Consider the following 25,619-nt stretch of genomic DNA (forward strand, 5'->3'; position numbering starts at 1 on the left):
TCTAATGTTAATTATTGAGCACTTTGGTTCCGTTTGATAAAACTGAATCTAAATTCTGAAGTCTGAATTCTGAAATCTGAATACTGAAACAATTAATTTGCTGAATTTTAAGCACTGAAAAAAAAATATATGAATGTCTGAATTTTAATGCTAAACCTAGTTATACTGTTTGATAAATATTTATAACTGAATGCTTAATAAGTTTAATTTGACAATTTTGCCCTTATATCCTTTCATTCAAAAATGAAATAGAATTTATAATTTAATTAGTTTAAAATTGTTAGGTATGAAAATGACAATATTTATTTTTAAATCAAATTAATATAAAAGATGAAATATATTATATGAGGAGTATGGAGAAAATGTGAAAGTCATTAAAAAGGGAGAAAAGAGAAACTAAAAATCGTTAGATAGAAAATATTAGGTTGTTTAATTAGATAAGAATTTCAAACATAATTAACAAACAATGGTAGATTTGGTAGATAAGATAAGGTAGTTGAAGTAATTCCATTGATTCTTATCAGAATTAAGCATCCAGTTAGGATTTTTGTGCTGAAAAAAATACACACAGGTTCAACACTACTTAACAAGTTCAGCAAATAGATTTTCATTTACCAAACACTCAAAACATCAGAATGTCTGAAAAAATTTAGATTCAGCACTTTTTTATGTTGTCAAACAGACCGTTTTGTCATCTTCCATCAGTCAAAGAGTCAAGCGAAAATATGTTTAGCCGTTTACAAATTACTCAACTTTCGAAAATGCCCTTAATTTACTTATTAGAAATTTTTAACAAAATTACTCTTGTCCTAACAAATTCGTTCTTATTGTAAAAAAAGACGTTGCTTTCTCTTCTTTAAAGCAAAACCCCAACTCTATATATGGGCTGTCATGTCATTTTATTTTGACAAATTAGTGGCTAAAAATACCGAACAAATCAATGGCTATTAATCTCCTTTGACTTCAAGACTTTTTTATACGACCACTACAAAGCTTTACATGCTCTAGGAGTTTGTACAATAAATCAATCAATTTTAGCAAAAAACTCAATGGTAATAAAATCTGGAAAATTTTTCCTAGTGTTTAGCCAGTTAGAGGAGTTGGGTCTTTCCTTTAAAGATGACAAAGTTTATAAGAATAAGGAATTTATTAGGACAAAGGTAATTATGTCGAGAAGTTTCAACAGGAATAAATAAGGGCATTTTCTAAAGTTTAATAATTCATAACGAGCAAACATTTATTATTGGTTTTGACTAACGAAAGATTAAAATAGGAGCAGGAATAGACTAAATTAACCATTGCCGTCAAATAAAAAAAAAAAAAAAAAAGAGAGAGAGACTGACGGAAGGAGGTAAGGTGCTAAAAAATAAATGTTAAGGGAAAAAGTTGTTTTAGGACCAAATGTTAAGGGGTTACTGCAATTTACCAAAATAAAATAAAATCTTTTAACGGTTGAGTTATTTGCAAGGTTGGGCCCCACGCAAATTTACAGTGTCCAGTAGTATAAATAAATGGAACACGCATCGAGCTACCTTAGTTATAGAACAGTGGCAGTAAAATACTCAACGAGCGTCATATCGTTCTATACCTCGTCCGGAACACACAGTAGTCACACACTACCCACTTCCCTCTCCCGCAACATGTATCCAAACAGGGCGGTTTCTTCGTTTGCTTGACGCCAAAATCCCAAGATGAAAAAGGCTTCAAAGTGGCTCCGAGGACTTCTCGGGCTGAAAAAACCCGACCCCTCTTCGTCTTCTTCTCAGGCTCCCACCACAGCCACGTCCAAGCCACCGCCCAAGAAGAAATGGAGCTTTGTCAAATCCTACAGGGAAAAGGACAGCAACGTCCCCATCCCCACGGAGAACAAGTCTCGAAGCAGCAGCGCCGTTGTCGGCCCGGCTCAGCCGAGTGATGATAATGATGATTCCGGCAATCATGCTATTGCCGTAGCTGCTGCCACGGCGGCTGTTGCTGAGGCTGCTGTCGCTGCCGCCCAAGCCGCCGCTGAAGTGGTCAGGCTAACAAGCAGCGGCAGAGCTGCTTCTGCTTCTAACATAACCAGAATGACGACGTCTTTTGCGAGGGGGGATTCTTCACCGGCGCATGTTGACGAGAGTGGCGCAGGCTATGGGAATCGTGGAGAGTGGGCAGCCGTTAAAATTCAGTCCCATTTTCGAGCGTATCTGGTTGGTTAAGTCTCTCGCTTCGAAATTTACATGTATACCCATTTGTTCGCGTTTGATTCACGTATTGTTCAAGGGCATAAGCGACTTTCTGCACACCATATCTGGGACGTTCTGGTATATCAGTCCGACGTCGTGTTCCTGTAGTAAAGCTTCGGGAGGACGACGACGACGTCGGAGCTTAACAAATGGGTCAAAAAACGTCTTCTCAGTGACTGGTCCGAGTTGTCTTGCGGTGTCGTTTTGCCTAATGCCATTAGGCGTTATGCAATATATATATATATATATATATATATATATATATATATATATATATATATATACACCCTTCTAGTACTGCTAAAATATAGCTAATTGGTTTTCTTGTGTGCCGAAAAGTCAGTTAGTGTCAAATAATTCATTTACGTTGGATTGGTTTTATTTTATTTTATTTTTAAATATAAATATATAGAAATATAAGATTTGGTGGGGGTGGGGTTATGGTGGAATTTTTTTCTTTTTAACAAGTAGAATGTGGACTCTGGGACCAAAACAATTCAGTTTGTTTGTTTGTTTGTTTTTTTTTTCTTTTTTTAATGGATATAAGTTTGGACGGGGTGGTCACAAATTTGTACATTCTTGCCTGAGGAATTGGGCATGGTCCAATAAGTGTACTTGCGATATTAATGTAGTTGGTTAAAGGCTTATTCATCCCCCTATTTCCTTTGGGGCAGGGGAGGTAGATTCGAATCAGATTGTTGGTGTTTTTTTTTTCTTGTACGTCAGTTACATACTGTGGGTAGACACTACTGTTACGTTGTATTGTGTCAGCATTAGGCACTACTGTGCAAGTAATAATAGTGACTATTCCCCAAAATCTGAAGCTCATCTGTATGTTTTTCAGTAGTCAGCTGATGGCCTTTAGTGGAGATGGGCATTCTTGTCTGAGCATGGGAGGTTGGGGAATGGAAATTGCTTGTGCATTTTTGTTGATTATGGACAGAAAGTTAAAACTTGGAATCTGAATTGACTTGGGGTCAATTCAGAAATGTGCTGCAGTTGCAGTTTTTTTAAGCTGTGGTGGTTGATGACTTGCTTTAATTTCTACAAGTCCCATCAGTCCTTTTTTACTTTCTAGTGAGGGAAGTTGAATTAATGAGCTGTTGTGATAAAAGCAAGATTTAGATCAAGATGGATTGAGACTTTAGAGCCCAGGAATTATATATATATCATCATCATTATCAGTTGCATTAGTCATCGAGCGGGTGGAAACAAAAATTGACTTGGACCACAGATGATTCAGCTTATATTAATCAGTTCAGACTAATTAATATTATTGCCACTTGCTGATGTTCCTTGGTACAATAAGTGAAGTTCTGCATGAAAATTGTCCCTTATTGCAGTTATGAATTGCAAACTACTACCAAAAAGTTGAAATAGTTTGAATGTTCTGATGTATCCCTTCCATCTCTAAAGATGATTTTGGCATATGATATTATTATTTTGGGATAAAAAGTTGGGAGATTGGATTTACCTCTTAATACTTTGTCATCCTGTTGTCCTTTCTATCTGCAGTTTCTTGGACCACTTCTCTTTGCATGGAAACTGGTGTCTGCTGAGATGTCCTTGTCCCTTTTTTTTTTTCCCTTCTTCTTCTTCTTCGATTTGTATTTTTAATGTCAAACTTTTGCTTTTAAGTCTCTGCCCTGTGAAGCTTCTAATCTTTCATCTTGTTGAGTAATCAAGATGCAAGTCAATCTCAAGAAGTCTCGCTTCAGAGTTTATTTGCGTTAGTAATATATGGTCTTTGGCTGACATTGATCATCTTTTTCTTGGATGGGTATTTGAAGTCAAGAAGAGCTTTACGAGCACTGAGAGCACTTGTGAAGCTTCAAGCATTAGTTCGAGGTCATATTGTGAGGAAGCACACTGCAGACATACTAAGAGAAGTGCAGGCACAAATGCGAGCAGTGTTGCGAGTCCAAGCGCGGGCGAGTACGGTCCGTGCTCAAGTCTTTGAATCGCCCCACAAATCTAATCACATCCATTACCCTGTAAGCAAAATTTCCTTTTCCCATCCAATGGTGCCTAGTTTTCTTTCTTTATTTTTATACATAAATAAAAGAAGTAGTGTTCTCAAAGGTCGTATACTTGCTACTTTTGACTGTTAATCGACTCCACCACTCTAGACCTGCTTTTTTGCATTGATTCTGTATATGCAGCATGTTGTAAAAGTAGTCCTTGATTTCAATAGGAGAAGTAGGTTGTTTTTAACTACTTCTCTGCCAATACTTGATCTTTTACAATGCTCTAATATCCACATTAAGTTCCTTATCCGCACTTCTTTTATGAGCTGAGTTAATGGAAGAAATAATTTCCATGTCCAAACTTTCTTGTGTCTGAAACCACCGTTTCTTGTTTAAAGATGATTTTAGCTGCCAAGAATACTGCATTTACTCTGGATCAACAATACGCGGAGGTACCGCATTTTGTTATTATTAATTGGTAGTAAACTCAATGTGCAGGGCCCTGCAACTCCTGAGAAATTTGAATGTATATCACGGGCCAAGAGCATGAAACTTGGTGAAAATCTGCTGTTCAGGGTACGAGCTGGAACTTCCCTGTTTTTCCTTTTATCTTGTTAGTGTTAAGCTATCATACATTGACGCGTACTTTGTCAAGATAATAATTTTGCATTCATACTACTGGAACCAGAGAAATAGCTTAAAAAACTGGAAGATCTCAAGCTATCAGGACTCCAGAATGGATATCAAGTCATGGGAACACGAAGCATCATCTACGAAAACTGGCTTCAGAGGTGACGAGGCGAATGACAAGGTTCTCGAGATTGATACTGCGAGGCCTCAAACCAGGCACAAAATTAGGAACCTTTTTCACTCTTCTCATCTCAGCATTGGCTCGGACCAATGTAGTCATAGCGGCTTCACCACATCAAAAGACTCCACAGTTCATCAAACGGTCCCAAGTCCATCTTCTTGCGAGGTCCAATCGGTGAGCCCTCTGAAGTTCTCACACGATGTCGAGGATGATCCTTTCTGCACAGCTGCAAACAGTCCACTGCTTCACTCAGCTTCATCTAAAGGTGGTGGTTCAAAGAGAGGACCCTTTACCCCAGCCAAAAGTGATGGCTCAAGAAGCTGCTTAAGTGGCTACTCTGACTACTACTATCCAAACTACATGTCCTGCACTCAATCTTCCAAGGCGAAGATAAGGTCCCTAAGTGCTCCTAAACAGAGGCCTCAATACGAGAGATCAAGCTCAACTAAGAGGTTTTCAATGTATGGCTATGGTGAACCAAAATTCAGCAATCCTCAAAGGGTTTCTGCATTGCATGCCAGCTTCACCAGCAAAGCTTATCCAGGGTCCGGACGATTGGACAGGCTTGGCATGCCCGTTAGAGAAGAAGCCATTGGTGGGTTCAGTGGAGGCCAGTGGCATAGATTTTAGAGTACTCTTATTGACTTTAGCCACTTTCCTTTTTTTTTTTTTTTTTTTTTCCTAGTATGAGGTAATGGCTGACAAAAGGCTAGCTTAGGTCGCTTTTGTAACTTATTTTAAATTTATGAAATATTGACCGAGTGTCAGATCTGGCACATTAAGATCAATTTGCTCCAACCAAGCAAAGATGCTACTCTTTCTTGGTGGAGTTAATATATCAATTTGCCTAGTTGAGATGTACCTGTGATGAAACCAGTCTTATTTCAATGACTCTTATGGAATCTGATAGCCTTTTTATACACAGGAAAAATGATAAACTACGTTTGATTGATTGATTGACTAAGTCAAGAGGTACATAAAGATTGGACGAGGTGAGGTATTCAAGGAATCCCTGTTCCGTTCTTTTATAAGCCAGTGTGGTCACCGCTCCAGGCTCCCGTGGACAGGCCAAACCAGAAGGGCATGGTGATTAAATAACAATTAATGCGTTGACGGGGTGGAAAAGCTGGTTGGCGGTCTTGTTACGCTCTGTGTTGCCTCAACCAAGTGCATTTAATATTTTGCTGTAGCAGACAAGATCAAATGATGCATCCAGATTCGGGACGTCCCATCATTTTCTTTCTTTTTGTTGTGGAGAATGCTCGACGACGATATCACCGTCATCTGTATTTTTAATAATACTAGGAGGTATAAACCGTGCTATGCACGGTGGGAAAAATAGATGGAGATGTCCAGTCCAGTAAAATGATTTGTACTTAATCCAAAATAGATCCATTAATGGTACAAATAAACCAAAATTAGAGCAAACTTTAATATAACAAGGGCACCCCTAAGCCAGCGGAATTGAGGATGGCTGCATCCTTGATCAATAAAAGCTCAAGCCTCCTAAGTATGTAATCATGTAAAAAATAGTAAGTGTTATTCTCAACAAAATATCAAAATATTAGAGAATTTTGTCCAAATTGCCATCCACGTTTGCTATCTCAAGGCTAGATTGCATTATGATTTAGTTATAAGATCCATCAATTTTCCAATGATGCAACTACTTAAACTTGTAAACACCATCCAGAGTTAGATTTTGTTATCTTATCATGCTCTCAAAATACTGAAAACATTTATATTAATATAATTTTTGAACTATAAGTGCAGAAAGTAGACCCTATTCCAAATCTTCGTGATTCATATGAGATAAAATATACGAGAGCAGGAAAAATATGAGAACTCAAATATACCGAGAGCAGGAAAATCATGAAGGGATGGATACAAATTTCATCTAACAATATAAAAATCAGCAATCACCATGCTGTGATGCACTTTCTTAGTTTACATAATTCGACTAAAGATAAATTCTGAAGCCAAAACAACAGGAGTAAAATTTTATATGCCTTTCCTCTTCAAGAAAATAACAGCAAAAGAAATTCTAAAATGGGGAATAAATCAACGAGTCCTTATTTCATGGAGTCTTCTACATTGCATACTTGGGAACCTCCTGTGAACAAAGAATGCACAAATACCGATCCGCTTTGGAATGAGTACCAATTTTGTCAACTATTTACACACAAGGAGTATGCTCTCACACCCTCCAAAATCACAAAGGTAAAGTGCCATTGGTATAGATACAAAGCAAAAAATGGAATTACAATATACAATAGCATAACAACCAAAACGGCTTTTGCAGGGGCTAGCTACTGTCTTTGTGATCATTTGTGAAGGAATGAGGCAGGGCAAACCTCTTCGCCATCAATGCCATATACTTTCCCAGGTGCTCCACCAGTGTGGGCTTTGTTTCAGTGGGTTCCCTTGTGTGGTCTCCTAAGAAAACTCCTGCTCCATAAGGGGAACCTCCTCTCAGGCCGTCTATCTTAAAACATTCCTGCTCCAAATGTGTATCCTATTGGAGCATAGACCATACCATGGTGGACTCACTGGGTAATTGTTGTCCACCTATAAAATAGAAAGTAGTAAATAACCAACATTTATTATAAAACGCAACATTGGACTCATTCATTAAGGACAACAAGAATAATACCCACCATTTTCTTTAGGGGGTTAAGCAGGTAAAGAGGTAGAGTAAACAACCTCGAATTAAAGAGAGACAAATGCAAGAATATATAGCTAATCAACAGGTAGAAGCTTGTCATTTAGAAAAAAACTTCACCCTTTTCACACCACTTCTTTAGCCTTCATAAAGCAATGACTAAATCCAACAAGTTCGTTCTCATGAAACCTACTCCAAGTCTGACTCCCAGCAAACCAAAAGCCCAAACATTAATATTCAAAAATCATCCAAATAGACTTTACTTAGACCTGTGCATAAACCTAAAAATTGAGATGGGCATTTTAAGAATTTAGGAGGATATACCTCAGATCTGTATTCTGCATCTTGTTGTAATTATTCCAGTAGGGCAATGTCAGAGCAGCATCACTTATAGCTTCTCTCATCTGAATATATGGAAAGGGAAAAAATATCAATTATATATGTTTTAATAACTAATGGACGACTTACAATTGAGGATAAAGTGGCACATTAGGCAGATGGACAGTTCAAAAGAAGAGAACGAATATAAGACATGCAGGCAAAAAGAACTAGTCAAGAATATATGGAGCAAGTACTCTTTTTGTCCTTGGATTTTTTCTAGATGGAGAACAATTCTTACTCTGTTACATCTCGACATAAATTGGGTGTCTTCTCTCTCATATTCCAATTTTCATCTTGTCATCACCCTTTGCTTACATCTACTCTGGCAAAGGCAATGCAAGATAAGGGAAATCAAGTTGTTGTTGAGAAAGATGAGTAGCTATAAATTTGGCAACCACATCAAGAACTTTATCTTGAAAACACCAAGAACAAGCGCTTATAAACAAACACAATGGAAAACAAAACAAAACAAAACAAAATAAAAAAGAAAGAACACAATATAAGCAAATAGCAGAAATTTTGTTTCAACAAGGGGTCTAAAAGACTTTTTAGTAACTACTTTGGGTTTAAATAAAACTATTATTGTTTTGTTTACATCTATATAAACTCATCCAAAATGGATTCGCTATTTCCACTTAAAACTACAAAGTGATTGTGTTACATTGTCCGGTACTCTCAAAAATTTCTAGCCAAAAAAAAAAAAAAAAACCTCTCCTCTTTTCACCCAAAATGCTAATGGTCATTTTCTGCCAAAATCAACAACCAAAATGCAAACAGATTTTTGCATTGATATCAGATCAAATGCTAATGTAAACCTACTTAAACTTGTAAACATCATCCAGATTTAGATTTTGTTATCTTATCATGCTCTCAAAATAGTGAAAACATTTATATCAATATAATTTTTGAACTATAAGTGCAAAAATTAGACCCTATCCCAAATCTTCGTGATTCATATGAGATAAAATATACGAGAGCAGGAAAAATATGAGAACTCAAATATACCGAGAGCAGGAAAATACACATAATTATAAAATTCTGTCTACGTTGATGAATTCCAGAAATCTTAAAAAGGGGATCGTCCGAATATAGTAAAGAAATAAGGTAGCAATAGTGCAAACCCGGCTGCCGTTTCTTCATTGGGAGCTTCAGCCATCTTATCAGTCACGAGGATGACACCTCCAAAGCCTTCCTCCTCACAACGTGTAGCATAAGCTTCTCCCAGAGAAGTCAAGGAATCCATTCTTGAGAGAGGGGGCAAAAAAAAAGGGATCCTTCAGCAAAATACATAATTACAAAACTCTATCTACGAGGATGAACTCCAGAAATCTTAAAGATGAAACCAAAGTCCCAAAACCTGAGATGGAAATGATGCCGACCACACGTTCTGGAGGATTCCAGTACCAGCTTCTCAAATCTTCATCATCTTCTTTTAATTCAATTATGCGAGCAACATTATCATCAAAGGCGACAGCAGAAACCTTGACACCCTATCCATCACAAGACAAAAAGACAGTGGGAAAAAATTAACCACAGCGGAGCGGGGAGAAATAACAGAACAATAAAAGAATCAAAAGAAAACATACGTGGGAATCAGCAAAGACAAAGCGGCGATACATCCTGGATGCATGATCTGCATAGGTTGTTTTTAGATGAGAAGCCTCAATAACCTGGATCACAAAAGTCCAACGGGGCAGGGAGTTATGGACCTCAGAGACGCGTAAAGGCTCGATGGTCATCTAAAAAATCGAAAACGGAAACAAAGGCAAGTTGAGGAAAGGCTAAATTCATCAGGGGCTAGAAGAATGGGAATATATCGAAAGAATGCAAAAGAAAGCATAGCCCAAATGGGCAACAGGATTCAAGAGCTGATAATGCAACAGAAAGCACGCAAATGGAGTAGAATAAAAAAAGAGAGATGTGAACCAGTAGCTAAGTGCAATTTTCAAAGAAATTTCTCCTAAGAGTGCTGTCTGGAACCGCCGGAAAAATTAGGAAAAACTGCCGCGTTATTAATCCTTTAGCATGAAAGAAATTTGCTATTTGATGAAGAAGCGGGCTGAGATGTCACATGTCTAAGCAGTCTGATTACCTTTCTGTATTTTTTTTCTTTTTTTGGGCTTCTCTTTCCCGACATCGTATTGGCACTAATAATTGTGTTTCAATTGTTTAAACTGCGCTGATGATGAACAAATTGAGTCTGTTTAACTTTGACCTTGTTTGATTTATTGCAGAGATTCACCTCAAATTAATTTCCTCATTTGTGACTATATAACTAATGAGACTTGACTAATTTCTTAATTTATTAGCATTACTCCTAAAGAAAGAAAGTGGACTGAAGGACCTTAAATTATTCTTTCCACCAATATTCTCCAGCCTGTATGTACGCAAGAAATTGGCTAACTTTTACAGGTTAAGGGAAAGCAAATATTTTTTTGACTATGAACATTCTCAAGTCTTCCACAGCTGGACTTTGAGATTTATCATCGTTTTTGCACTGAACTCAAATGGTTGTTACATTATGTAATCTAGTTGCAGGTGTGCATGGCAGCCTCTGTAAAAGAAAATTTTCCTATAAAGGCAAAATCAAAATATGCACAATGACAAGTTAAAAAGTTTATCAAGTTGCAGCCTAGTCTAGTTGTGGACCAAACATTTACCACCTGGGGCAAAAAATGTCCAGATTCAATATCGTATGAACCGTAGCATTACATATTATTATCATTTTTTGTCTAAATAACTACCATTACCAAATCCTCTAATATGTGCTTAAGGTCAAAATTGAAACATTAAAAATTTTAGTTAATTAGTGAAGACGCTAATCAAGTGATTGTGAGGTCTAAGGTTTGATTGTCAAAGCCTTAACTTCTTTCCTTTCCTTTTTGCCTTTTATAAATTGGAGTCTCCCTTGAAAATGAAAATCAAAATCGACACTGTCAGCTACCATTTGTACCACTAAATCATGGCTATGTATATTAACAAATTGAACTCTATTACCTGTAATTTAATAGAAGAAAAAGATTATGCACGGGTGACTATAAATTATAATCGGTATTGGAATTTCTTATGAAAAAGATGAAAAGATAAGCATGATTGCTCTTGATAGTTGGAGTTTGACGTAGTTATACATTTGAGGAGTTTCCTAGTCAAAACTGGCTAACAAAATTTTGTTCATAGGAGAATTGCGAGAATATAATGATTTTGTTATATTTCCAATGGAAAACACCTGGACTCATTGATTACAAAGGGTTAAGCTTTTATTCAGATTATAAAATCATTTATAAGGTAAAGAGGCTCATTTATATTTCCATTATTCTTTTAAATTGTCTTCAAATAAATTATAGTGGCTCATTACCTCATAAAATCTCACTTAAATGACAAAAAACTTACTTTTTGCTACCTCATCTCTATTAGACCTGCGACCCATAAATTCATTTAGAAAATTACCTGGACAAATCGTTGCGACTTGTAAACACATTAACAAAATACATGGACATCCATGTAAATTACCAATGGTTTGCATCCTTTATAACTTCTTTGACATAAAAATGTGAATGTGGTCTTTTAATTTCCAACTATTCAAATCTTAACTATGAATTTAGCAGCAAACTCATCAAAGACACATCTACATAGCCTCTGGAACATACATTTCCAGAAATTAAGGGGAAATTTGGCCAATGTAATACTCCATCATTTTCCACAAGATTAATGAAAGGCAAACAGACCAAACTTAAAAAAAATCCAAACTTTCTTCTTGCCAACATTAGGAGGCGATTTGGCAAACAAATAAAAGAAAAAACTGCAATTCTTGTATAGTGATTGGTCTGATAGAATCTACAAAAAAGAATTGAATTACAGTTCGCAACCCATTTTTACTTCACTGTTGGGGAACTTACCTCATCAATTATGGAAGAATTCTCTGGAGGATTGGAAATTTACAGTATAATTGCCCAGAAAAGACAAAACTTTATAGCAAACACAACTGCAATAACATTAATCAATACCCAAGCCGTGGCAATTGCCAATACTGTCAAAAAACCAAGAATTGTAAAAACAAACAAGCGATGCTAGATCGCTGAAAACTCTTCAAAACAACCCAGGCATAAATTTTGTTGTATCACCAGTAGTTTCAAGCTTTGTCAGTGATGGCTTTGTGCAAATATGATCCACACCACCATATGGTGCAGCCAGAAGATCAGGCACTATTGGTAGGAGAAGAGATACCAACACTAATTTTTTTAGGACTATTTGATGCTTCTTTTGAAACAAAGGTTTGTTTTTGTATACATTTTTTAAAGAAGTTAAAAAAAAAACTGTGGTATGGAATTATCTGAAATACTTCATAAGATTTGATTTGAGGATTAAGAAGTTGGTAACTAACAAAAGGCAAAAACAGTTTGCGGACGTGAACAAGAAAGGCAGATAGAGAAAGATTTTTTTTTAGGAATCTTTTTTAGGCAAAAGACATAGAGCTTTATTTGCAGGAGATACCGGTTTCAACACATCCAGGCAGACATGACAAGGACCCTTTTTTTTTAGATAAGAAAAAAACAAGGAACAAACAGCATATGAGAACAAAGGAGACAAAGACATAGAAAAGGCCTTTGCTAGCCGTCTTGAGCCAGCAAGCACAGAGAACCCAACACAGCGCAAGAATACAAGAGAAAGACAAGGTTCCCGAACACAGCGCAAAGCACAGCACAAATGAACAGTGCACTAAGAACTATAATGGACCTCACCGGACAAAGCACAGCACAAATGAATTCCAGGCAAAGAAAAAAAGGGTACAGAAGAAGCTCGTAGCAAAGACGCAATTCCATTGGACAGGAAGGAGAAGAAGGCTTACAGCGAAAGAGGAGGAAGAGAACTCAGGCGAACGGCACAAGATCCTAAACCAGCAACCAACAACGGAGACGGCACCTCTTTGTCAGTAAGAAGAAAATCGTGGATGAGAAAAAAAAAAAAAGGCTGCACGTCACCAGACAAGGGACGAAAAAAAATACGAACTCCAGAGGGGGGAGGAAAACAGGAAGCTTACAGAGAAGATCGGAGTTCACCGGAAAGGAAGAAGGAGAAAGCTTGCGACGAAGGAGGAGGAAAAGCGAACGGACGGCACAAGATCCAGACTGAGAGAGCACGCCGATTAGTGACAGAGCAACATTGGTGTGGACAAAAAGAGAAGAGAAAGAGAAAAGACGAAAAAAATGACAGAAGAAAGAGAGAGAGCAGCTGCAGCGGGAAAAGAGAATGCAGCAGAAGCACATGGGATACTGACAGCCAGGTCAGGTGGAAAGCTAGCGCGCAAGGCGCGAAGGACTGAATGGTTCTAATCCACATGCCGGGCACGTGAGAGGACGACGAAAGTTTTGGCTGAATTCTGTTGGGATGTTTTCTACTTATGTTGATAACTAGGCAATCTGATGCCGCGCGCTGCGCGATAATACAAGATTTGTGCCCACTCATCTTTGGAAAAATTATATTTTATTGTATTATGATTGCTATATGAATATTAATAAATGACTGTAGATATACAAAGGTTGAGGAAGAAGATCATAAGTGTTTAATATAAATTTAATGTACGAATGTCGTACATGAATAATAGTTAAAGTGAATAATATTTTTTTTTGGAAATAAGATAGCTATTAGATAAAATAAGATTTTTAAATTTTTTGTTTGGAATTTTGTTTCGTTGTATTTTATATCAAAGCATTTGGAAGATGATTTTTTTGACAAGTATTAATCTTGTTATAAATTACTTATTAATGGCATATTAAACTAGGTGTTTACTTATGAATATAGAACATAGAATGAGAGAGTTTGTTCATAATTAAACATTCATAATGCAAAATAGAAAAAACTTAAATCTGAAAATTTAATTTAGTTTTGGAATATTAAATTAAGAGAAGAGGGATGGATTTGAATTAAGGTCTGATTTTTAAAAAATATAAATATAATGTTTTGTATAAATATTGTAATATATAGTTGTTTTGAGTTTAGTTAGAATGGATGGATATTTGAAATGTAAAAGAGAGAGAATGTATCGATAACTAAGATGTTTACGAAATTAATTTGCATAATTAAGGTCTGTATTTAAATGTTAGGTTAAAATAAGCAATCTTGCTATGACGTGTTTGTATTAAAGGTAGCAATATATATACGTGATGTGAGCTCTAGATAAGAGGTCTATCTATGTTGCAGCTAATTGCTTGAAGAATGAAGGCAGATGTTGATGAGCAAATGGTGCGGCAACTAATATTACTTTCTTTTGAGAGTTTGATAGTTTCAATAGTCAAAATGACTAAAAAATTTGCTGTAATTTGTGTGTGATAGATGTTATTATTTTGTAGCTTGCTGCTAATAGTTTATATGGTGTGGTATTATTAAATAAGTAGTTGTTTGTTTGTCTAATAATTTGTTATTAATGTTCATGTGTATCTATGTAGATTGTTGGATAAATTTTTTATGTTTATTGCATTATATGACATGGTAAATTAAAAGGTTATAAATTAAAAAGGAAAAATTCGTTGGTGCTATCTGATAAAGAAGGAAAAGCAAAGTAAATAAAATATTTAAAACTCTAACTATTATAGCACAAAAATCTTAGTAAGAATCTATACTGTCATATAATTGACAAAAGACATTAGTGATACATACTTAAACAAAAAGATGAATTCTGTGTTTATAGCTAGAACGTGAAAGGAATCTACAAATAAGAATACACATAATACTTATGATACCAAGGGAAAAGTTTCTCAACTCCATTTGGTTTGTAAATCTGGACTGTAAAGCTGTTAATGGACTCTGGGATGAAGACCAAAGTGTCGCCTAGTTCCAACTCATGCGTTTTGACAAAGATTTCCCAATAGCTTGTGAATTGCCTTCCTTGCATTCCAACTTGAAAAGCTTTATATCCAGTCCTTAAAGTGACAACTGGAGTTTTATTGCTATCTACGATATGTTCGAGAAACTTTGGAATTTTCTAAGGAAAAAGGTGGGGGAAAATAGTTAAAGTGTGTAAAGTAGTGTATAAGAGATTAGATAAGGAAAGGATAAAAGGACCGAGCACATAGACTTACAAATTTGTCTCTATTCTTTTTGTTATAAACTTGATAAAAAGCTATAGAATCTGCTTCATCTTGAGCAATGTTTGGCTTTATTGATGAGCAAACATGTTGATATAAGATGTATTTAGCCTTTTTATCTGGTATAAATGATAAACAATAAAATTTGTGAGATATGACTGTAGCAAATCTTTTTGAATTTGGCAGAAAAGGATTAGAGCATAACATACCGTTACTTCCTGGAACATGTAGCTTTAGTATATCAGAAAGTGGAACTGTCCAAGGGAATTTTGTGTTCATTTTGAGCTCTGTGAATAACATTAGATCAAACTTCAAGTTTCCTAGTTTCCTGTACTCAGTGTTTACTAGTTTCCTGTACTCAGTGTTTCTATGCCAAGTTACATTCTGCTCCAGCCATATGATTTTGATGGCACAACAGACAAATGTTGACAAGAAAAAATGCACATACATATGATGATTTTCAATGTCCATGTTGTACTTCACTGCAGTTGTACTTGGCATTAAGCTTTTCCCTATCTAAATCACGCTTATTATACACCAGGGCAACTGATTTAGATGCAATTGTGCAAGGCTATTGTACTTCCTACATATTTTAGTACTTATTAACGCCAAATGTTGTATGTCAATGTACAGTAAAAATCTATAAAGAATACAATGACTGGAGACAGTTGCATCAACCCAATAAGCTGCCATTCAAGAATATATTAATAGTGAACAGGATCTCAAGGGCGCTTGGATCAATCGTTCGTCTATGGCAGTATGTTTTCAGCATTTTAAATGCAGATCCATTGGTTTGAAGAGCATTAGAAGGCTAAACACGCCGTTAAAATATGACCTATTCCGCAAATCCAATTGGTAAGCCAAACAAGTACAGATTAATCTGTATAAACTTGAATGAGAGTAATCATCAATGGATTGAAAACGGAAACAAGCATTGCAACCTCAATAACAGAACTAAAATCCCATTATTTCTTCACCATTAGCACCAAAAGTAAGTTGATTATGCTTCTCATTTGGGGAAAATCTTTCCTACTCTCAAGCTTTCATTTTTTTTTCCAAGATGACTGTAAAACGGAGCACTAACATACCTTGTAGCGACTTTGCAATGGTGACTGAAGAAAGGCCTATAGGAAATAGCAGCAGAAATAAATAAAACATCAGTACAAGTAGAAAAACAAATACTGACTGAGACAAAATCAATTTTAAAAAGGCTGAAAATACTATAAAAAATGCTATATTAACACTGGCAAACAAGAAAACAAAGGAATTATTAACGAAGAGCTCTCAAATAAATAGCAAAAGCATAGACTTTAAAAAAATTCAAGAACTATTAAAAGGAATAAAAGGAGGGCGAAAAACAAGATAGCATCAACAAAGATCTTTTGTCTTTCCTCTTATTTTTAAGAACACATACAAACAAATGGCATGTTTGCAAAGGCAAAACGGTATATTTATATATATATATACATATATATATTGGTGGGGACGAATTATGGGTAAAGGCTTTCAGAGTGAGAATGGGAGGACTTTTTTTTTGCTTGTTTTTGGTTTTGGGGGGGGGGGAGGGGGAAAATTAAATGGTGGAAAGCATAATTTAGCAGGCTAAACAGAGGCAAAGAAAGAATCAAGTATAAAAGGGCATCACCAAAACAAACACACATTGAATATAAGAAAAATCAACAAAGGGTGGAAAAATCGTAGACATAACAGTAATAAAAAGCCAATCAAAAGCAAATCAAGAAACAATATGCAATATAAAAAGAAGGAAAGGAAAAATCCGGTAAATTACCAGCAATATAAGTAGAAAGCAGCAGAATCTAATACAGGCAAGCCACTAGAAGGAGCAATAATAAAAACAAGCGAAAGACCAATAGCGGAAGAAGGAGGAAGGCTGAAGAATAATGAGAGCAAGAGCAACAACAAAGGCAGAGGAAGCACAAAGAAAGAATGAACAAAAGAGCGCTTCAATAATTAACATATAGCCAAAAGAAAGCTTGAATTAGCAACAGCTACCTCTGACACATGAACGTTCACTCCAATTAAACCAGCCATCAGCGACCACTTCAGATAGCAGGCACACAAGTACGGAAATAGCTTGTCCTGTAAATCAGCTCTAAGCTTTTTCATTACATCCAGACTAAATTACTTATATAACCCATCCAAGGATGAATGTTGAGAAGACAACAAACAAACGAGGAAAAAATCACCAGTAGGGGTAATGGAAGGAAACCCAATAGAATCGGCTGTGTCGTACAACCAGAAGAAAAGGGGGAAAGTTTGACGTTGGAAAGTTGGTGACGAAAAGATCGGTACGGAAGGATTGTGGCCTGATAATCTGGGTGTGGTGGTTAGAAAGGAAAGCTATGTATCGGTTGCAAGAGCCTGAATCTGAGGATGCTTGTAGGCTAAAATGAAGCGGCGCTGCTGTCAACGTGGAAGACTTTTAGAACAAGGGGAAAAGCCATACGGTCAAAGTGCAGCAACCAAATGGATCTGACTAAATAAGTGCTTGCTGAGTAAAAGAATTTAGTCACGTGACATACGCTTGCAAGGGACGACGAAACTCCAAGAGGCTCAAGGCTCTTTTGACTATATGTTAATAATGAGATGGAGCTTTTACCTGCCATCAGCACATCAGATTCCGAGTGGATTTGGGGCAGGGACGGCCATCAGTATGACCGTCCCTGCACGGTTAAGGGTTAAGATTGGCCCTCAAAATTTTGTGCGGTTGAGATTACACCATGTAATTCGATTTTCACGTCAAATGTGGGATCCATCACTATCTGTTGTGAAAATACATTCTGTGAAAAAAAAAGTTACACGATGTACAATGAAAGTTACGGCCAGTTGATAATGACTACAATTGACAGGGAGGATTGCACCTGCAACCGTCCGTGCTCCGAGTCCGATTGCGAGTCGACTAGGGACCAGAGAAGTAGTGAATCTTTGAAACTTTACATACGTTTTGGCAAATTGATGTTCCAAATCGGTTTAGGGCCCATTTGGCTTTTTTATTCTCCAAGGAGTGTCTCATAATTCTTAGAATGCAAGCAAAACAGAGTTGTGACATTTGAGAGCTATGAATAATTCAACCTCTCAAGTCAAATGCCACGTAAAAGTGCAAAAAAAAAAAAAAACTATTTGCCTAATATCTTAAAATATTTTAAGAATCTCTTTTCGAACCTTTTATGTTCTCTCTTTTCGATCCGTCAATCATATCATATGAACTACACTCCATTTTGATCACACCCGGAAAAAAAAAAAAATTTTTCAATGGCAAAATCATCTTGGTAAAAACAAAAAACAAATAAATTATTGTAAAGAAACTATGAAAAATAGTTTGAAAAAAATGACGCGAGCAAAAGAAGTGTATCAAAGATAGAGACGTGCGACATACGATAAACTGATAGCAAACACTTAAATAGACCAGACTTATATATATTATATGACCCAAATTTTGGTGTGCCACGCCACCTCATCGACCAAAGAATTAAAGATGCAGTAAAATTTGAGTTATATGATATATAAAACCAGATTTATCCAAGTTTTTGTTTAAAATAATAAAGTAACGCTCTCTCATTATTTGGCCTTAGTAAGGCTCCTGCATACAATAAAATTCAGCGTTTTGTAAGATGTCTGAAGGCTCCACCCACAAACACTGGTGTCGTGGTGTAGTTGGTTATCACGTCAGTCTAACACACTGAAGGTCTCCGGTTCGAGTCCGGGCGACGCCATATCGTTTTGCAACACCTTTCTTCAGGTCCCGGCTACGCCACACCTTATTGCCAGACCCTTGTAGAGATTGAACGAACGACTTATTTTTTATCTATCGCGGATTTCATCATTCCAGGACCTGCCCAAACTGAAATGCTGATAAATTTTTTCGTAGAACTGATTCCATGGGAGCCAAAAGAGAAGGCAAGAACGTACATTACCAAATTAAGACTAGGAAAGATAAAATTCATGTACTGAAAAATTTCACGCCAGTGTTCATGTATAGATCACTTGTAAGTTTAATACATATCAGAAACCCAATATATATATATAGATATATATGCATAGGACTGCAGAACTCCAGCTTAAGGTAAGACATTGCTGTACAAGAATATAAGCAATAAAGCATTAAACAAATCCGTAATCTATGAACAAAGAATTTTCAGAATCAGAGAACTCTGCCCAACTCTTCTTAATTGTTACAGCTCCATTTCGATGTGGGCACACAGCTCAGGTAATGGCACCAGCTGCAATGATCATTCCCATTTTCTCCCCTGAAGAGCATGACCAATCCTACTGTGAATCTGCAGCATGCACAATGGCATGTTAACAAAGTAAATATGTATGTATGCTCTACCTATAGCATGTCTATTAAGGGCAATCACAATGAACTAAAATCTCTAAAGGAGAAAGCCAGTGGCGAAGCAGGAAAGTCTATCGCTATTCTCAAGAAACCCTATTGGCGGATGCCGTCCAAGCACAAACTGACTAGTATATGTCCCATTTCCTGTAAGCATCTATAATACAAATGAGCTGACCAATAAAAACTTTTCTAGGATGTTTCATTGGGGTAGTTCATTCACAGGTTTATAGTTTCAACATCCAGCGCAAGAAAATGAAAGCAGCTCTAAATTCATTTGACAGGAAATCACTTCAACCTCAGGTAAAAAAAGAGCTTACCCAATGATCAGTAAAATCAGGGCAACCAGCACGAGAACATACTGGTAAACTGCATATTTGGACTTGAGACGAGCACCGGGTGGAAGTTGGCGGCTTTCCAGGTAACCAAACTGGGGCCGAAACAATAGTACAAATCCAAGGAGAAACCCCGAAATGAAACCTCCAATATGAGCAAAATTGTCAACATGAGGAAGTATACCAAGAGCCAAGTTGATGAGGATGATGACCACAAGGGTAAAAAGAGCTGCAACCTGACAGAAAAAAAAAAAGAAATACTTAATGCAGGAACGCTTGACAGAATTTCTCACAAACAATCAGCATAATCACTTGAATGAGACAAACGAAATCCAATTGGATCAGTTAGTTTGCCTATTTTATTAGACTATCACGTGATTTACTACAAGGATAGACATTCCCAACCAAAATTTGACAAAGGCATCTGTTTGTAATAAGGCTAGTAAGTTTCATTGATTAAATCTTACTAATATGATTATACTTTAGACCAGAGGTGGCCTTTGTACTTCATGTAGCGTTATACAAAGGGGTGCACAACATGAAACATATTCTCCTCTGTCCCATAGAGAAGGAAGAGTGTATAGACCAGTATAACAGCAAGAATTTCAACATTAGTGGCGTGACCAGATCAAGAAGAAGAATGCTGCTCTACCTTATTGCTATAAATGGTCCAGTTAGTAAGCAACTCTGATAGCATTGCACCAAGAAGACCAAAAAGAGCACCAGAAGCTCCTACAGAGATACTGCGCTGAATGAAAAGGCATGAGAGTATGCTCCCACCAATTCCTGAGAGGAGGTAGATGGCCCCAACTCGCACTGTGTAATCCATTTTTGAAAAATGTTGTAAGAATAAATGTGAATAATTGACAAAGGTTAAAAATAATAGCAGAAGAATTTGTAAAATAATCTCAATTGTGGTACCAACCACAATGAAATCTTATAATGAGCATAAGACTGCCTTAGACATAATTTTTCACAGTAAGAGGTCCTGAACAGTTTGATTGGCCATAATGTTTTGATTGACAATCAAAATAGAACTGATAATACTTTTTCCTAATTCCTCTGACAGGTGTTTAGATCATCAAAAACATCCCCAAGCCTATTTAGATTGTGTTTTAACAGGAAAAAAGTATACCAAATCCAAATTGTTGCTCAAGCCGAATTCCAATAAACACCAAGCTTAACATGTTGGCAATTAAATGAATCACTCCTGCATGCAGCCAGATACAAGTGATAAGTCTCCATGCCTGACGCTGATGTGCTACCTTGCTCCACTCCAGTGCACCCAATTTTTCCAGTCTGGAACACGAGAAAAAAGTTAATACAAGAATAATGATACCGCTCTCTCTCTCTCTCTTTTTTTTTTTTTTTTTTTTTTTTTTTTTTTTTTTCTCAATCTTTCCAGAGGGGTTGCCAAAACAAGGGGGTGGAACCAATGGGCAGGACCAGTATGCCAGATAGTGGCAAATAACGGTCTATTACAAGCAGTTAGATTTCTGAAAGCACTAAGCATATAGGTTGGCATATTTAAATCAAGTATACTCAGGACATTGTCAATAAATTAGTATATTAATTAGAGTGTGCTGCAGGTGGTTTTGGGGTTGCCATACTTCAATCTACTGTAGCTATGGTACCACTCTAATGGAATCCAAAACAATCAACAAACATAAACCCACAACAAGTTCACAAGAAAATTGATAAAGAGGCAAAGAAAAATTTCTACTATTCACAATATGAGGCTGCAGGCACTGTTACATAAAAAAAATGACTTTGAATTTAAGTCAATGAAATATATCAGAACTAGAATGCCTCTACTATAAGCAAGAGAGTTTTGCAGAATCAGGAAAAGAATGAAACAAACACTCCATCTTGAGGGATTAAAATTACAAAAACCAATCTAAATGCCATGTTTTTATAACATAACTTAAAAGCGTGGAAAACATGACACCACTACCTAAAACTACGATTAACAAACCAAACTCAAAAAAAAATCCTACACTAACTCGTATGCCCGTCATTCCATCTCGTCTGCTTTCATCTATTATTGTTATCTTGGTTTGAATAGAGTAGGCTTCATTGAGACAATTGATTAAAAAGTATAAAATATATTTAAGAGACCCATCATGAGTCTCTCTGGAATCAGAATGATACCCCAAAACATGGTTTTGCAATTCTACAAATCAACGCAGTCCACTATTTGAATAATTCAAGACCAGAGCAAGATAGTTATCAGCTATGGCTAGTAGTTGAACTCAAGGGCTTAAATGAGCATCAAGTACCTTAATTTTTCTGAGACCAAGCAAAAGGCTAATCCACTCCTGAACCTAACTGAACTTGTCATATTGAAGTTGCTAGATGAAAGAGCTTCTATCAGATGATACCCTGTTGCTCTGATGGACTGCCTAATGGTTTAGTACAATTTTTAAGACAAAAAACAACCTTATCGAAAGAACTTGTATCCAGCCTCAATCAGAGATGTGAAGCAATAAGTTTGGTGCCATGGTTATTGCATCTCCTATGAGTACAAATGAGTAAAAGTTATTGTCTATGTATGTCTGTAGCTACAAAGTGATTTTTGACAAAAAAGCACTAATAACCCCAAAAGCGACAAAGTGGAGAAGAACATGTTACCAGAACCTTAGCAAACGTAGAAACAAAAATTACGGTCAACTGACTCTAAGGCATTAGGAACCTGAAAAGCCACAAGCATTGCATAGTTCCTAGCCCTCGATAGTTCCAAGGGAATCTGGGAAGCAAATTCTAGAGATATTTTTACCAAAGCTGTACATCAGATTCTTGACATTGGCAGGCTAAAACTCATGCTATTAAATCTTATGTAGTTAATCAATGAACCAGTATCAGTGAAGCATATTTCAGTGAGCTCTAGCCACTAGACTTAAAACAGGATTTTATGTCACCAACCGTTCCGAACAATGCACATCCTCAAACCAAATCAGTAATACAACTATCAATAGTTCTAGAGAAGGTCAGCATAAGATTCTCCAATTAAATACCTTTTTCTTTTCAATTTTAGTTTTCGTTTATTTCCTTATACTTTCATTCGAATTATTATAAACTACAGGCAAATTACAACAAAGGGTCAAAACCAAGACAAGAAAACTAGACCTATCTGCTCATAATCATTTAAAGAAACCTAAAAAGTTCGAATTTTTCTTGGAATGAAGAAGAAGGAGCTCATCCAACTCGATTGCTTTAGTCCCAGAAAAGAAAAAACCACCAAAAAAATTCAAAACCCAAATCAAAAGCATAAGCCCACCAAGTCAACTACTTTCTCATGCACAAAATCACTAGGAACCACCAAAAAGACAGACAGTTAAACTTAAAGTGGAAAAGCAAGGAAAAAAAAAAGGATCCAAGGAAAGGGCGTTACGTATTAGAAGAAGGGCCAAAGAGAGGATTTTCGTTTAGAGGCTGAAAAGAAAGCCTTCCAAGAAACTTTGCCACACATTGCCCTCTAATCCCATAATTATTCTTGGGACAATTGTTGATAATCATGATGACAATGAACATAGCAACATTAGCCACCACTATCATTGGAACCAGCCATGAAGTCCACTGGCTCTCTGATGTCTCCACATAATAAGGTTGATAGCTGCTAACGTTATTGTGGGTTCTGCCCTTTGCTGCTCCTCTACTCTCCAGATCTCCGTTCCGCATCATCTTTTTCCCCTGTTCAACTCAAGTTCCAAGTCAGACCCTTTCAAGAATGCTCCTTTCTAATCTTTCCGGGAAGTGGGATTGCTGGAGATGTATATAAAAAGTGATGGAAACTTGGCAAGAAGTGGTAGAGTGGCTTGGAAGTTGAGATGGTGGGAGATTAACCTGAATGCAAGAATTGGCAGAAAGAAAGAAAGAAAGAGGATTCAGTAACAGGGAAGGGAGTCCCAGAACTTGAAATGTGGGGATAATTTAGTAGTTGCTAGTCTAAATCGATGTTAGGTGAGCTGTAACTTACGTTGGACTGGCTGAGGAAGCCAAATGGCCAAAAGATAAATTATTGTTTACTTTTATAGATTTAGTAGTTTTCCTTTTTTTTTTCTTTGTTTTTTCCTGCAAATATATTATATTATAGATCGTTAGCTTTTATAGAAGTATTTTTCTTTATTACAGTGCAAATTATTTTTAACATTTTATATATTTGGCAATTTTCTTTATTTTTATTCGTGTGAATACTTGATTCCTTCTTTTGTATTGGCTAAGGAAGCCGGATGACGACCTTCCAATCTCCTTTTTTTTTTTTTCTAGTAGAACAAATTGTCCCTTCCACCCGTTAAAGACACGGGAACACGTTTGTCTGCAATTTTTATACACGGGAACACTTTTGCAGCTCAAGTCGCTTCTTTCCTCGAAAGTCATTTTAGTAAGTTGGCACTTTTTTGAATCCAAATGTGCACTTTGCTATGTGATCTGCTGATCTTTTTCTGAAGCTAGAAACAATTCTCTTGAGAGTGGTTTTCTGTCATATGAATTTCTCAAAACATTTTACCGAATCATCTCATGTTTGAAAAAGCATCCATACAATATATGCAGTAAAGCAGCTGGAAATCTATACTCGGTTTCAGATTGTACAAAATGTGCTTGCTTGTGCTGTAAGGTAAGCTAAGATTTACAGGCCTGCGAATTTGCTGGGTTGGTTGGTACCCTGTAAGCCAAGACAGCTAAGTCCAACCTACATACGACCGAATGATTGTTGCATATTGTTATCAGATTGATCAGAAGCAGAAGCATGGACTCCTGCTTTAAACTTCTAAGATTAAGATAGCTCTGTCAAATAGCACTTAATTCGTTGACCATCCTGCAAAGAGAGCACATCTGAGAAATTCCATAATCAAACATCAGTTGAGGAATCCTTGTCATAGATGAGAGAAGCCCGCAAACAAGAGCTGGGATTTTGTTGTCATTCCCCGTTGATTTTGATATGTTTGGCCAGACGAAAGTGGTCCACGCGGTTTCTGGTGTGGAACGAAAGTCATAGTAAGTCGGCAGCTATCCTACCGATTACTACTTACTACTACATATTGAGAATTGGAAAAAGACAAAAAAGTTGATAATAATAATAATAATAATAAAATCATACAACAACAAAGTCGTCGGATTAGACGAGTACCAGTTCCACAACGACTCAAACAAAGATCTCCATGCCAATTAAATTAATTATTAATTTTCTAACGGATGCCTTTAAAAAGTACTCGGTAACACATATATTATTTTTCTAATCTATCATATATATATATATATACATAAATTAATAATTATTACTCTCTATTATATTTATGTATTTTTATTTAGTTTTATATTTTTAAAAATATAATACTTAAAATATATTTTAATAAGTGCTTTATGAACACCCGTTGAATAAATCGATTAATTATAAGCAGTTTGTTTGCTAATGCATACTCTAGAACCATCAAAGTATCTCAAGGAAAGGTTTCTTGGCTCAATTAATAGTTTTTTTTAAAACCTTTCGATTCTCAATCATTTTTCTTCCCCATATAAATATAAAAGTTCAAGTATCATAACTAAGAGTTCTAAGTAATAAATTCCTTCCTCCAATTGTCACCTTTATATTCCACTCTCATATTGGCTGCCCGCGTACCTATGTTTTTTTTTTTTTTTTTTTCGGAGACAACAATTGTAGTATATTTTAATCTATCCTACATTAGGGAAGGAAGTGGACCTAAGGAGGTCTAGAGAAAACTCGAAGGGTACTGAATCATTACCGGACTAAACGGGTGCATTATACACCTGTCTGGATTTTTTGAAGCAAATCCACAATACAATGTG

The 25,619-nt window shown here is 36.3% G+C and overlaps 4 protein-coding genes and 1 non-coding gene across 5 annotated transcripts; 2 read left to right on the forward strand and 3 right to left on the reverse strand.

The window, feature by feature from the left end:
- The first annotated feature begins 1,552 nt into the window (after positions 1-1,552).
- LOC113707257 (protein IQ-DOMAIN 22-like) lies at positions 1,553-5,864 on the forward strand. The gene is made up of 4 exons (XM_027229486.2): positions 1,553-2,189; positions 4,016-4,219; positions 4,691-4,768; positions 4,881-5,864. The coding sequence occupies exons 1-4, from the start codon at positions 1,692-1,694 to the stop codon at positions 5,631-5,633; spliced, it is 1,533 nt and encodes a 510-aa protein (XP_027085287.2). The 5' UTR covers positions 1,553-1,691; the 3' UTR covers positions 5,634-5,864.
- A 1,186-nt stretch (positions 5,865-7,050) lies between these two features.
- LOC140013594 (uncharacterized) lies at positions 7,051-13,380 on the reverse strand. Its single transcript, XM_072062940.1, has 8 exons — positions 13,082-13,380; positions 12,890-12,965; positions 9,630-9,782; positions 9,401-9,533; positions 9,165-9,287; positions 8,282-8,365; positions 7,987-8,066; positions 7,051-7,568 (listed from the first exon to the last, which is right to left on the reverse strand). Exons 1-5 carry the CDS (start codon positions 13,378-13,380, stop codon positions 9,274-9,276), a joined length of 675 nt encoding a protein of 224 aa, XP_071919041.1. The 3' UTR covers positions 7,051-7,568; positions 7,987-8,066; positions 8,282-8,365; positions 9,165-9,273.
- Positions 13,381-14,643: 1,263 nt separating this feature from the next.
- LOC140013596 (uncharacterized) lies at positions 14,644-17,752 on the reverse strand. The gene is made up of 6 exons (XM_072062941.1): positions 17,669-17,752; positions 17,333-17,486; positions 17,139-17,225; positions 16,214-16,249; positions 15,120-15,244; positions 14,644-15,022 (listed from the first exon to the last, which is right to left on the reverse strand). Exons 1-6 carry the CDS (start codon positions 17,750-17,752, stop codon positions 14,747-14,749), a joined length of 762 nt encoding a protein of 253 aa, XP_071919042.1. The 3' UTR covers positions 14,644-14,746.
- A 1,033-nt stretch (positions 17,753-18,785) lies between these two features.
- Positions 18,786-18,859, forward strand: TRNAV-AAC (transfer RNA valine (anticodon AAC)). The gene has a single exon. It is a non-coding gene; the product is annotated as a tRNA-Val (tRNA).
- A 232-nt stretch (positions 18,860-19,091) lies between these two features.
- On the reverse strand, positions 19,092-23,735 carry LOC140013720 (RHOMBOID-like protein 2). The gene is made up of 5 exons (XM_072063716.1): positions 23,206-23,735; positions 20,950-21,113; positions 20,467-20,630; positions 19,800-20,050; positions 19,092-19,423 (listed from the first exon to the last, which is right to left on the reverse strand). Exons 1-5 carry the CDS (start codon positions 23,493-23,495, stop codon positions 19,312-19,314), a joined length of 981 nt encoding a protein of 326 aa, XP_071919817.1. The 5' UTR covers positions 23,496-23,735; the 3' UTR covers positions 19,092-19,311.
- Positions 23,736-25,619: the final 1,884 nt, after the last annotated feature.

This window comes from Coffea arabica, chromosome 8c (genome assembly GCF_036785885.1).
Source record: "Coffea arabica cultivar ET-39 chromosome 8c, Coffea Arabica ET-39 HiFi, whole genome shotgun sequence".
Classification (NCBI taxonomy): domain Eukaryota; kingdom Viridiplantae; phylum Streptophyta; class Magnoliopsida; order Gentianales; family Rubiaceae; genus Coffea; species Coffea arabica.

Bases quoted from the DNA above. Each gene is read 5' to 3' on its own strand.
- LOC113707257 (XM_027229486.2), top strand. From the start codon at position 1,692: ATGAAAAAGGCTTCAAAGTGGCTCCGAGGACTTCTCGGGCTGAAAAAA. The intron at 2,190-4,015 runs GTTGGTTAAGTC...GGGTATTTGAAG, and splicing joins CCCATTTTCGAGCGTATCTG to TCAAGAAGAGCTTTACGAGC. The intron at 4,220-4,690 runs GTAAGCAAAATT...CTCAATGTGCAG, and splicing joins CTAATCACATCCATTACCCT to GGCCCTGCAACTCCTGAGAA.
- LOC140013594 (XM_072062940.1), bottom strand. From the start codon at position 13,380: ATGTGGATTAGAACCATTCAGTCCTTCGCGCCTTGCGCGCTAGCTTTC. The intron at 12,966-13,081 runs GTAAGCTTCCTG...TTACTGACAAAG, and splicing joins GGTGAACTCCGATCTTCTCT to AGGTGCCGTCTCCGTTGTTG. The intron at 9,783-12,889 runs GTAAGCCTTCTT...TCGATTTTTTAG, and splicing joins TCTCTTCCTCCTCTTTCGCT to ATGACCATCGAGCCTTTACG.
- LOC140013596 (XM_072062941.1), bottom strand. From the start codon at position 17,752: ATGGCAGGTAAAAGCTCCATCTCATTATTAACATATAGTCAAAAGAGC. The intron at 17,487-17,668 runs GTATGTCACGTG...ACCGATACATAG, and splicing joins TTTCGTCGTCCCTTGCAAGC to CTTTCCTTTCTAACCACCAC. The intron at 15,245-16,213 runs GTATGTTAGTGC...CATTTATACCAG, and splicing joins CATTGCAAAGTCGCTACAAG to ATAAAAAGGCTAAATACATC.
- LOC140013720 (XM_072063716.1), bottom strand. From the start codon at position 23,495: ATGATGCGGAACGGAGATCTGGAGAGTAGAGGAGCAGCAAAGGGCAGA. The intron at 21,114-23,205 runs GTAACGCCCTTT...CTCGTGTTCCAG, and splicing joins TTTGGCCCTTCTTCTAATAC to ACTGGAAAAATTGGGTGCAC. The intron at 20,631-20,949 runs GTATACTTTTTT...TGGATTACACAG, and splicing joins TGAGCAACAATTTGGATTTG to TGCGAGTTGGGGCCATCTAC.